Below are 12663 nucleotides of genomic sequence, written 5' to 3'. Positions count from 1 at the left end.
GTTCAGCAAAGGTTGCAGTGTGAAAATAAAGCTGTAGTGACAGAGCTGTTTAAGGTGGTAAACTTGACAAGACCATAGTAGACCTCAAGTCTGTTTGAATTGCCATTGCCTCCCATACCTCACAGAAAGCAGATAGGTGGCAATTAAACTTTGTGAGGAGCCAGACATGGTGGCAGAAGCAGGACGGAGCATGGTAAGTTCAAGGATGACTTTGACATCACAGTGAGATCCTGTCCTAATTGAAGTAATTAATGCTTTGTAAAGAATGATAAAACCAGCACTCAGGGAGGCAGAGGCAGGCTGATCTCTGTGAGTTTGAGGCCAGCCTGATCTACAAAGCGAGTCCAGGACAGCCAGGACTACAAGAGAACCCCTGTTTCAAAAAACAGACAAAAAGATGACAGAGCCTGTCTAAAGCTCACATTGGAATGATACCCAGTGACAGAGTGAAGCACAGGTCACAGGCTAACACTGGATTTAGGATCATGATTGGCAGTGGGATCAGAAGAGGAACTTCGTGAGGTCAGAGGTGAGAAATGCGTCAGTTTGTTGTCTAACAAACCATTCCTAGACTTCGTAGATTTATACAGCTATTGTTCCTGTAGTTTTGTGATTTCCCCTGATGGTCCTCAGGTCTTGCTTGGATTTAAACGCCTGCCTTCAGCTAAGCTAGGCAACCTCTCAGGCAGGCAGGCAGTGAAAGGGGGGTGGGGGATGGGGTAAGGGGGCACACACAGAGACAAAGAGAGAGACAAGCTTGATCACAGGATAACCCAGAATCTAGGAGTGAGGGCTGGAGCTTCAAATGAGGGGAGGAGCTTGGAGGACACTTAATTAATTCAGCCACAGGACTAAACCACAGTGGTTTTCTTTTTAGATGAGCAGGTTATGATGGCTAACATAAAATAATCTCTCTTTACTTATTTCATTTACTGATCACTTAGCTTATGTTTAGTAAGTCTGGTTCATGCAGTTTATATCAGAAATGAACTATCTTTTTCATTGAGCTCTGATATCTATTATTACCATTTTAGTAATGATATCTTTTAGCTTTTTTTCAAAGTAGATTAGAAGCTGCTTCTGAAAACATATTAGCAGGCTTAGAAAGTAAAAATGGAAATTTATCATCCTAGGATGAACTAGTAAATTCTCAATACAAATTAACTAGTGTTATTCGAATGGTTACACACCAGCATGAATTTGGAACTTCTGGCAGCCAAGAAAAAAGTGAAACTATAGAACAGTTTTACTAGAAAGCAAGAACCTAACAACTGTTCTTCACATAATGACTTCACCGCTTCCTTACAACAAGCTTTAGTAAAAGCTAAGGAAGCAAAGCATGTGTCTCCAAATGGAATTCTCTAATATTAGCCCTACTGGAACCAAATTGGTCTAAAGGAGTAACGACATGACTACTTTAAGTAAGCACTTCTTAGAGTCTAGTGCAAAGTCAGAGCTGTTGTGTGGGCCTGTTTGGTGCAGACCCACACAAGTAAAGAAATCAAGAATAAGCACTTAGGAACTTAGGACAGTTTGATGCTACCTCAACATGAGCTGGTCCTTCATCGGTCACTCAAAACATTTCCCTCTTTGCAGCTTTGAATCAAAAGTTTGTTTGGAGTTGTCTCCCTGAGGCTTCGAGAGCTCACTTACCTCCCTTTACAGTAATGGAGCGACACTACATCTGCAGTGCACCTCCTGTGTCTCCTCAGAGAGCCAACTGAGGTTTCTAAGAGTCCAGATGCACAGGATGTTCCTTCTGAGAAAGCTGTGATTTCTCCCAAAAGAAACCCAATATTTTATGTTTCTAATGTGGTTAATTTTTGTTACAGACTATTCTTGTTCAATCCTGGTATCCAATTACAGTGGCCACAAATTCGAGAGAGCAGAAGAAAATATTGGCCAAATATTTGTTAGAAACTTCTGGTAACTTGGATGGTCTAGAATACAAGTTACATGACTTCGGTTATAGAGGAGTCTCTTCGCAAGAGGTAAGAACCCAAAATAAGTCTCCTGGAATGCAATATGGATTGTTGGTGCTGTATTAACTTCTTCTGTTGCCGTGAGAAAACACCATTACCAAAAGCAGCAGATGGAAGGAAGTTTTGAGAGCCGTCATGGTAGGGAGGTGTGACAGCAGGGACAGGAGGCCAAGAGCTTACCCTTCCAAATGCAAGCGTGAAGCACAGGGAGAAAATTGGAAGTGCCATGAGGCTCAAGCCATGAAGGCTCCTCCAGTCACACACTTACTCCAGCAAGGCTGTACCTCCTAAACCAACCCGGAAGCACCACCAGGTGTTCCAGTATCTGCGCCTATAGTAGGGAACATTCGCATCTGAACCAGAACAGTGACAAGTCACCGTCAACTGGCCAGCATAGCACTGGGACAGCTTGCTTTTAAGGAGGCCATTTCTTGCGATTCTGGAGACATAGTCAACAGATAACCAAACACCTACTGGGTGTCCTGTTCCCAGTGTGTGGAGCACACCTCTCAGCACGTGTCCCATGGAGGGTAGACAGACAGGTTCAGTGCGTACTGGAACAGAGCAGCACACTCACAGGGGTGAAGACACTGGTGAGAAGTGGGGTGAGGCAGATGGCTGTTATGCGCCTCTTTTGAATTTTTGTTTATGCTTGATCTTTCAGACTGCTGGCATAGGGGCGTCTGCTCATTTGGTTAACTTCAAAGGAACAGATACAGTGGCAGGAATTGCTCTCATTAAAAAGTACTATGGGACAAAAGATCCTGTTCCAGGCTACTCTGTTCCAGCAGCAGAGCACAGGTAAAACTGAGTTTGTTCTCAATCTCATGTTTGCTCTTTGAACACTTGCCGTGCATGCACAAAGCCCTGGATTCTCTCTGTGGCACTGCAAACAAACACTTGCTCTCTAAAACTTGTTTGAACTTGTTATTTGTAACTCGGCAATGCCTTACTTGACAACAGAGCCAGATGAACAGTATTGGATAGTCACACTTTTTATGAGTAGTACCCAGCAGCACTAGCACTTTTGAACCTCTCTAGTAAAAGAATTGAAGAGCTTTCCCAGCACTTAACAATTGCCATGTTGGGATTTTATTTTAAGGAATGATTTTTCATTTGCTGCATTGCTTACACAGATTTTTTCTTCATTGAGTAAAGACTGGGAATGCTGTACGTGCTGGGTTTTTCCCCTTGCTTTTCTATATGATCTCACCTATCTTTGCCCAGAAAATTGTCTTCTGGACCCAGTGTCTTCAATTCTAGATAAGACATTTTAATAAGAATATTTTAAAAATAGTAAAGGTGTTCTGATTCTCCTATGCTTACTTACTTACTCTTACTAAACCATCTCAAGATACACTAGAGAATTATAACCCTGGTTTCAGTCAGTCTGGTTCTAGAGCTCCCTTTATTGGAAGGAAACAGCGTGTGTGGTAAGTGTATGTCAAACCTTGTCCACATTGAGTACAGAACAGGCTGGGCCTTATGACTCTCTGACACGTAGGAACTCACTAGCTCTCATGTGCAAGGCAGTCTGCTGGGTACTGCAAGGGACAGAAAGATACAAAGCTGATCCTCTGAAGATAAAAATAGTACACTAGTAACAGTCGCTCTGTTTGCTAAGCATTTTTATTTAAAGAAACACAATTAGGGTGTTTGTTGTAGCCGCAAACAAGCTGAAGAGAGTTCCTATCCATTGGCCAGATCAAAAAAGCTTTTATAGAGACAATATGTGGAATCTTGACTTCTTAAGAGAATAATAAAATTTGATTGAACATTTTCTGTGTAATACTTTTTCATGATTTACCAATTACTAAGCATTATGATAGAGTATATGCATGCTTTAGGGGACTAAGGGCTGAAACAGGTATGTCAAAGTGAAAGTTAATTTATTAAGAACGTTAATGTTGAGTGTTAACAGTGTGTACATCATGCTGGCTTGTTTGTTTGTTTGTTTTTTAATACAGGGTCTCATTTAGCCCAGGCTGGCCTCAAACTTGTTATGTAGCTTGAACTCCTGATTCTCCTGCCTCTGTTGCCAAAGTGCCCTATATCCAGCTCTAGCTTACTATTAATTAGGCATTTTCACAGAAAAGTAGATCCTGAGGTTTTGAGCGAATGATATTATTAGAAATAGATTTTATGTTATTTAGATAGCAGCAAAATAGAAACACTTGAATGTTTCTAGGAAAATTGTATAGGGAACAGTAGCCTTGGGGAGGTCAGGTCCAGAGCTAGGTGGCTGAATGAATGCAAAGAAGTTGATAAACACCAAGTAAAATTGCTAAATTGCGATTCAGGAGAACAGATTCGCTAACATTAAGAAGACTGCTATGTGGGAAGGCCGTTGGAGGACTTTTTTATGAAAGTGTCAAGATTAAGAATTGGAAAATTGTGGGTGTTAAGTGATGAAGGTTTTGAGTTTCTCTTTGTGTATACACGTCTTTTACACATTTACTGTAGTAATCACACTGTGGGCTGTCAGCTGAATACATCTTGAAGTTGTAATACATGCTATACTGTGAGTCTAAGACAAGGAAAGTCTCTTGGGCTTCTGGGCTAAATGAAGAGGACACTGTGTGCATACACAGGGCGGAAGCCCCGTGTACTTCATGGTCCCATAATATTTTCTCTCTGACTGAAAGCCTGCGTGACGTAAGAGCTGACACAGGGGGTGGTTTGCGTACATCATTCATCCCTCTTTGCTTTCATTTCTATCCAACCACACAAAAGGAGAAGCTGCAAGTTGACAACAGAAGGCCATTTAGGATAAATCTGCAACAGCTCTACACCATAGCTGCTCTTGTAAATATCTCCTTAGAGAATTTGACTCGGAAAGTCAAGATCATTCAGTTAGGCACCTTTTCCCCTCAGACTGGAAAGGTGTCAGCCCAGTCTGACGACTGGATTGGAGCAGTGGCGTCAGTAAAAATGCCGTCTTAGAGAAATAGTAGATGTTTGGGTGATGCTGTGCAGAAGTTGCGTCCCATGTGTCTGTGGGGTGGACATGGAAGGAGAAAGGAAGACATTCCAAAACACCAAAATGTGGAAGGTGACATTGAAGTCAAGGGAAAGAAAAACATGCATTACGAAAGTTCAGCAACTGTCAGTGGGTAACAGACCAGTGTACACAAACAGCAGCCTGGGGCTGACGATATGGACTTACTCAGTAGGAGCTCCTTAAACTACATTAAGACTAGCAGTTTGCTCTGCGTTGTGGATCTCTAGGGTTGGTAACCCCTGAGTTTAATTCTCTGACTTAGGACAGGAGCCATTTTGATGAAAGTGGGCTTCTCATCTGTGTCTTCCCTGTAGCATGCAGACATGCTTCCCCATAGCATGAAGTGTGATGTCATAGCCACTGGTTTATAAGAAGTGTTCACTATGATGTGACTTGTATAAATAGACCTTTTCTTGATTTCAGTGAGTATAGTCTTATTTATAGTCCTCAAATTCACCTGCTAACTACCCCTAACGACCACTGACAGAGAAAAGGTGTTTACTTTAGCCTTTTAGGATAAAAAGAATAACCTAAAGTTACAACTTCTGAGTTCATTGAATATAGTTAGTTGGCTTCCCATCTTCATCAAGGAATACCTGAAAAAAATCATCTTAAAGGAGGAATGAAATACGGCTCATGGTGTCAGGTTTGCCCTTAGTTGCTTGGTGCAGTGGGCCACTGTGGGCCTTTGGCAAGGTCATAAGTCATTCTTTCCTAATAGAAGCTTTTACATTTCGCTTTCTGTCTTAAATTACATTATACTTAAACTAACTGTTAATATTCTTGTTCAAAAAAAAATTCTTGTTCTTTGAGCACATATTAATAAGGAACCTATCAGTAAACTGTATCGTTGCCTATTACTGGGCATTTTAAGATAAAACAATTATAGTTACATAGTATATACTGTTTATACAGTATAAATAATTACTTCTAAGTGTAAGATTTTGGAAGATAAAACAGACAGATGTGTCGTTTGGTATACAGTTTCAGAAATTCGTAGAAAAGAACCAAGTGCTAGTGTTGCCAAGCAAAAATGGGAGCATGTATCCCCACTTCGGGGAGCATGTATCCCCACTTCCTAACGTCTTGGAAGTCTGTGTATGCTTTTAGCTCACAGACTGAGTAGAATGAGGGATGCTGAAACTAAACTTGCTTTGCTATTGATTAGCTACTGATTTCAGAGCTAAGTGATAATAACTACTAAGTGAATATAATAAACTTGTGCTAACAACGAAGTGGCCAAGGAGTGGTTTGGCCCAAGTATCTCATTTGCCTTCTGATGTGCACTTCACTAACTGATCTCCTTCCCTGTGACACTGAAATGTGGTGTGATGAGTAAAGTGGTTAAGGATGCTTCAGAAACAGGTTGTATGTCTGTCTGAGTCAATCTGTACTTTCACTTTGTTTTCTAGTACCATAACAGCTTGGGGGAAAGACCACGAAAAAGATGCTTTTGAACACATAGTAACACAGTTCTCATCAGTGCCTGTGTCTGTAGTCAGCGATAGCTATGACATCTATAATGCGTGTGAGAAAATATGGGGTGAAGACCTAAGGCATTTAATAGTATCGAGAAGTACAGAGGCACCACTTATCATTAGACCTGATTCTGGAAACCCACTGGACACTGTGTTGAAGGTAAGTTGTGATCTATACCATTAGTGCCTGTATACCAGCTGCTTCGCTACTCATCTGGGTAGACATCATTTCAAGAAGTCTCCTATTTTTCAGAGTTTTAACTCAGAGACAGAGCAATAAATTTTCCCAAGGTCACATTTTAATTACAGAGAAAAGATATAAAGGTTAGTTTACTTCTATATTGTCAAGTAGCCGGTTAAGGGCTGCTGAATACTTCCTATGTGCCTTCAGAGTTAGTAGTGTCACCACCTTAATCAGGCTCGCTCTTTAATCAGCTTGCTTGTGGTCTGTTCCATTTATTAGAAATCACTGTTACAACTTTGAAGTTGCTAGTACAGAAGGCGTGTGTTCAGAGTCATAAGGAATACAGATAATTCAAACCCGCTTCAAGGTCTGCCTGATGGAGATAGTACTGCTTCTCTAATAAGCAGAAAGGCTTATTTACTGTTCAGGGCCTGGTTTGCCTTTTTTACAAAGTATTCGTCACAGCAGGCGTTCATTGGTGCCTTCTACTAGAGAACTACCATGCAGTGCTTCACACCAAAATGTTTTCTTTAATCTTTAAAACAAAACAAATTCTGGTAGCTCTTACTGTCTCTGTTTAAAGGAGGAAATCAAGGTTGAAAAACATGGAAATAGGGTCCTGGTATCCAATGTAGGCCTCTGCCTGGAGTTCTATACAACTGTTCGCAGCTAATGAGCAAATGACATGTCACTAGTCACTATTTACTTGCAGGAACTGGGCTATAAATTACAGGAGGTCTTTTTTATTCTGTAAACAGCCCAGTCTCAATGCCTTAGCCTGAAGTATTTTACTTTTGACAAACTAAACAGCATTTACATTTCCATTGGAAAGCTATAAGAATAAAGAAAGTCATTTACATGGAATATTTTTATTAAGATCTTTAAGCAATTTGTATCAGAAAAGGAAATAATTATTGTGGGAAGGGAGTGTGTCTGATAAGTGTCTCTTATCAAGGTTTCAAATCTGTTAAATGCAAGCTGCTATTAAATTCTGAGCAGCAGTCACTGGAAAGAGTGGGTTAATACACAGAAGTTAGCTTTAATGGAGCCAAGAGCGTTGGACAAACTACACATTACATATGCTTGTTTCCATCTTACTCTGATGTTGCCTTTTCTCTCGCTGTTGTGACTCAATGTCAGACAAATATTAAGCAAGCAGAACTGTTGGCCACAAGCAGAATAAGCCCCAATCAAAGGCATAATGATGAGTGTCGTGCCGTGCCCTACATTCTTTCAAATAGGTGATGTTTTACTATTATGGTTTTTTCCCTGAATCTGTGTAGTTTGAAAGATGTGAAGGAAAACTCGTTTGTGCAACTTTAATGATATAAATTGACTGAATAGGAAAGAACATGCCTGTTTCTAATGTGATTGAAAGGTATTGAAACCAAATTTTATACAACTTTATATGTGGTTTAATTAAGATTATTTAAGTAATTTAACTTTTTTATTCTCAAAATCGTTCAACCTTTTTTAGCTTAGGAAGCATACCCCCCCTCCACCCCAGTTTTCTTATGTCATGCGTTTCTTTTATTTGTTTTTCATTCAGGTCTTAGATATTTTAGGCAAGAAGTTTCCTGTTACTGAGAACTCAAAGGGCTACAGGTTGTTGCCGCCTTATCTTAGAGTCATTCAAGGAGATGGCGTGGACATCAATACTTTACAGGAGGTATGTGTTTGCATCAGTGTTTCAAGAAGGAAATCCTTTTTATTCATAAACAGCCTATTAAAATTTAAATGCAGTTATTTTCTTTAAAAGACTTATGGTGGATGATAAATGTCTTTGTGTAGCACTTAAAGTTTAGCAATAATAGTAGCTTAAAGTACTGAGATGGCAGCCAAAGCCTCCATAAGTACCTTCTACTACAAGTCTAAAGAGAAATGGAAATAAAGGCTTTGGTTTGGAGAGCTCAAAGTGTATAAGAACTGGTGTTTGTTGTCAGCACGGCAGATCTAGAGTCACTTGGGAACACTCTCACTGAGGAATCATCTAGATCAGGTGGGTGTGTGAGCTTGTGGTGGTATTTCGATCACATTGAGGTAGGAAGACACATCTATTGTGGACTGCACAATTCCCTAGGGCTGAGTCCTGTGCTGTCTTGACTTCCCCATAGTGAGGGACTGTGACTTGGATGTGAGCCAAATAAACCTGTCTCCAGCCTTGAATTGCTTTCTTGGGGTATTTTATCACAGTAGGCAAAGAAACTGTAAGACAGTTTGAGTCAAGCCAGTGCCCAGGTTTTCCAAAGGTTGAGTTGAAGATGAGTGCTTTGGTGTATAATGGGATTTTTGTGGTTTCCTGTGTTCCACAGTGAGGTTCTGGGGGTTGGTAAGAGCAGAATGAAGGTGCTTCTGCCTGTTTTCTCAAACTGCCTTGCTTAAGTGGGAACTCCCTTAGCTTAAAGACACTGGGTCTTGGGACATTAGAAGCTTCAGTTGAAGTTCCCTTTTCCTGTGACTATAGGTTGTTTCACAATGACAGCTGTAGCTAATCATGTGACATGATTGTGTGAAAAGGAATTAAGTACTGGCAGGACAGCCTACAGGGGAATGGGGGGAACCTTGACTATAGAAACTGGGGATGGCACATTGACTTGTTCTAAACCCCGTCATTCAGCTACCTGTCTCAGGACAGCTCAGGCCACCTCTCTGGGAGTGGCACTGTTCACGGTGGGATGGGCCCTCCTGTATCAATTAGCAATTAAGAAAATGTCCCATAGACATGACCACAGGCTGGTCTAATCTGGGCAATTCTTCAGTTACAGTTCCCTCTCCCTGTCTGTGTCACAATAGGCTTGTGTCACAGTAGCAGCCAACTCTATCCGAATGTGATGTACAGTTTTCTGTTAATGCAAATGCATTCATGGGTATAGGAATAATATCTTAAATTGGTTCTCAAAGCAAAGTAGTTTGGAGAAGTGGGTGGAAGAAATCCACACCCAGAGAATAGTACCTGAGTTTTTCATGTTGGAAGTGAAATGTGTGTGGTTTTAGAACCAAGAAACAGAATTCATCTTAACAGTTCCTCTCTACATATGCTAATCAGATTCCTTCATTTTGATAAAAATGGAGGGGTGGCGCTTTATCTAACAAACCGCCCTCCCTCCTTGACTGCCAGCCTCACTCGCCCTTAGATTCCCCATCGATGTTCATTCTCCTGCAGCATCCTGCTCTAGCTTCCACTGTGAACCAGAACAAATCTGCTTAAGAAGCTTGGCCCAAAGTCTCACTTCTATTACACAAAACAGTGTCCTTTTCCATTGGTGTCCTGGGGACTAGATCTCCTTGTGTACTGTTAGGCTCTCTACACTACACAGACTTACTAATATGATTGAAATAGTACTGACCCCTCAAAGTCCATAGAGGTAGGGTTTCTTTGACATCTAACAGAGTCCCAAGGTGTTTCTGCTCAGGGTGTTACATCGCACTGTCTCTGTTCAGGTCGATGAGGCATTCCCTCTCCTTCAGCTGTCCTGCACCCGGATCTGGGAACCCTTCAGGCTACATCTCTCGGATGGTTTCATATTGAAACTCACTTCATTCATAGTCCCCCCAGTGTAAGCTCTGTGTTTAGGTCCTCGTACACCTTTGGGTTTGGGCAGTGTGTTGGCTGGGGCAGAGCCTTTGTGACCACCACAGCTAACAGTCCTCAGGCAGCAAGAAGGTAGTTCAGTTCAACACAACTAGGTAGTTGTTGGTTCATACTTCAAAAGTCTGGCCCCAGGTACTTTACTGTAGTCATATTTAAGCACAGCACAATTTGGAGAATTTGCTTTTCTGGTGAATCTTATTTGTACAGTAAAGCTGAAGACACACTTCATAAAGTAATATGACATCTTCTATAAAGATGGTGCCTACAGTAAGTTCTGTAGGTTGGCAAGCTTAAGGGCCCTGGGGGAAGATTGGATGTGGTGTCAGCCACACAGAAAGTGCAAAAGTCACTAGGCTGTTAACCACATCTGCTGTTAGCCTTCCTGGCAGGGAGCAGGTTCTGTATCTGTCTTCTGGAAGAGGCAGTCCGGTGTGTTTGCATCTCTGTTCCATGGTGCTTCTCTGTGAGCACAAGAAGCCCCAGGCCTCCTGCAGAGCACAGCAGACACCAGGCTAAATTTGTATAAAAGCTGAAGGAATCACTTTATTAAACTGTGTGTGGTTTACCTTAAGTCTTACTGAAAAACAGTTTGGTTTTTTAAAAAATCCATACAAGAATTAGGTGGTTGGAATATTAAACGTGATTGCATTTCTCTTTGTTGGATTACTAACATGAGGCTGTTTGGGGTTCTGATTCCTTTTACAATGTTGAAATTCAAGAGAAAAGGTTAATTTGAGACAGTATGGCAGGAGAGCATGTAAATGATATGTGGGGACATGTGTAAAAGATTCGTTTCAAAGCTATAACTGACCTATTTTAATCACTTCAGAAATGCATTTTAAATAGGCCTTTTAAACAAAACATAGCTATTTTCATGAATCAAAAAAATAAAACTGTTAATAAATTTCATTTACTGTTTCTATGGAGAACATGATTGGATTTGTTTGTAAATAAGGTATGCGATTGGTAAATCAGTACCTTAAAAAACATAGGTGACACTGACAACGTAGTTTTTAAATCTTACATCCCTTGACAAAACTATATAAAGCAGCAGAACTGTGTACCATGCAGGTCTCTCCCACTGCCTCATAATCATCCTTTCCCAGAGATGTAGTCTTAAGTCCTAACACCTAGAGAGCATCATCCATTGTCTTGTTTATGCACTGGAGGACCAGGCAGTGTCACTGGTGTTACATACAAGAAGTATTACATGCTCCTGCCAATAACAACTGACTCACATACTCATTACTGTGTATATAATATCTGTCACATGTAGTAACACAGTGCATTGTGATTTATTCGTGATGACTAGAAATCCCTAGAGTCTAGTAATTTGGAGCAAGTATTCAGCTATGGTTAATGGCATTGGGCAGTAATTTTTTTCTGAGGTGGCTGGGAGAGAGAGCTTACAAAGCCGTAACTATATACAATTTCCTCATTCCTCTTCACTCCCACAGCCCAACTGCAAAGACAATGCAATGAAAAACTGCAGGTGAAACCCCCTCTTTCCTCACACCTGTTTCAGCCTGCCTTTTTCGCAATGAGAGACTTTAGAAAGAAAGTATGTGCTATTGTCTGCCTAGGCTTATCTAAGTATTGACTGGTACAAAACAACTGTAGAGTTTCACAATATTGTCCTTTGGAAATAACCTGCATCATCTTCTAGACCATGTGTTTGCTTGTTTTTTATCTTCTAGATTGTAGAGGGAATGAAACAGAAAAAATGGAGCATTGAGAATGTTTCCTTTGGTTCTGGCGGAGCTTTGCTGCAAAAGTTAACAAGAGACCTCTTGAACTGCTCCTTCAAATGCAGCTATGTTGTAACCAATGGCCTCGGGGTATGTCCTTCAGCTTTTCTTCTCCTGTTCCATGAATCTGGGGAAAGTGCAGTGAGTGCCATAGTCAAAGGACAATATGATGTTGATGGGCACTACCTAACTTAGAACCAGGGAAAGAAAGACATAGGAGTAACAAAAGAAATGGGGGAACCAATAAACTGAAGAATTTAAGAGAAAGAGTGTTGGTCAGTCATTGTCACTGTTTTGGTATATGCCTTTGTATAAAGGAGTTGGTTCTATTTGGGTTAGATTGTCAGCTACCTTGGCCATTAAGTACTGACAATAATCACTGTCAAGACTTATGAGGTTGGAGTTTGAGCTTCTGATTTTGATACCAGAGTCATGTTCCATTGCCATAGCGTAGCTAGGAGGCCCTCCCTTTCATCTTTCATCGCCTCTTAAAGACTGAGGAATCTGTGGAGTAGGGGTCAGGGAATGCTGTGAGCCCTGAAAAATAGAGCAGCCTTGATGGCTCAGCAGAGTTGTTTTCCTTGCAAGTGTGGTAACCAGAGTTCAATCCGCAGAACCCACATAGAGGTGGAGGAGAGAACCAACTCTACAGAGTTGTACTTTGACCACCATCACATA

General features: G+C 41.0%; 1 protein-coding gene across 1 annotated transcript in view; it reads left to right on the top strand.

Annotated features, from left to right (window-relative positions):
- NAMPT (nicotinamide phosphoribosyltransferase) overlaps positions 1-12663 on the top strand; it is a 34028-nt gene that overhangs the window by 17621 nt on the left and 3744 nt on the right. Inside the window, exons 5-9 of the mRNA XM_084791220.1 lie at positions 1833-1991; positions 2647-2783; positions 6396-6621; positions 8195-8314; positions 11935-12075. Coding sequence (XP_084647346.1) covers positions 1833-1991; positions 2647-2783; positions 6396-6621; positions 8195-8314; positions 11935-12075 — 783 coding nt within the window. The remainder of the gene's footprint in view (positions 1-1832; positions 1992-2646; positions 2784-6395; positions 6622-8194; positions 8315-11934; positions 12076-12663) is intronic.

Source organism: Acomys minous (assembly GCF_964271855.1).
Source record: "Acomys minous genome assembly, chromosome: 8".
NCBI classification, from domain to species: domain Eukaryota; kingdom Metazoa; phylum Chordata; class Mammalia; order Rodentia; family Muridae; genus Acomys; species Acomys minous.
Note: the sequence above shows the minus strand (reverse complement) of the source record. Positions and strands in the feature narration are given on the sequence as shown.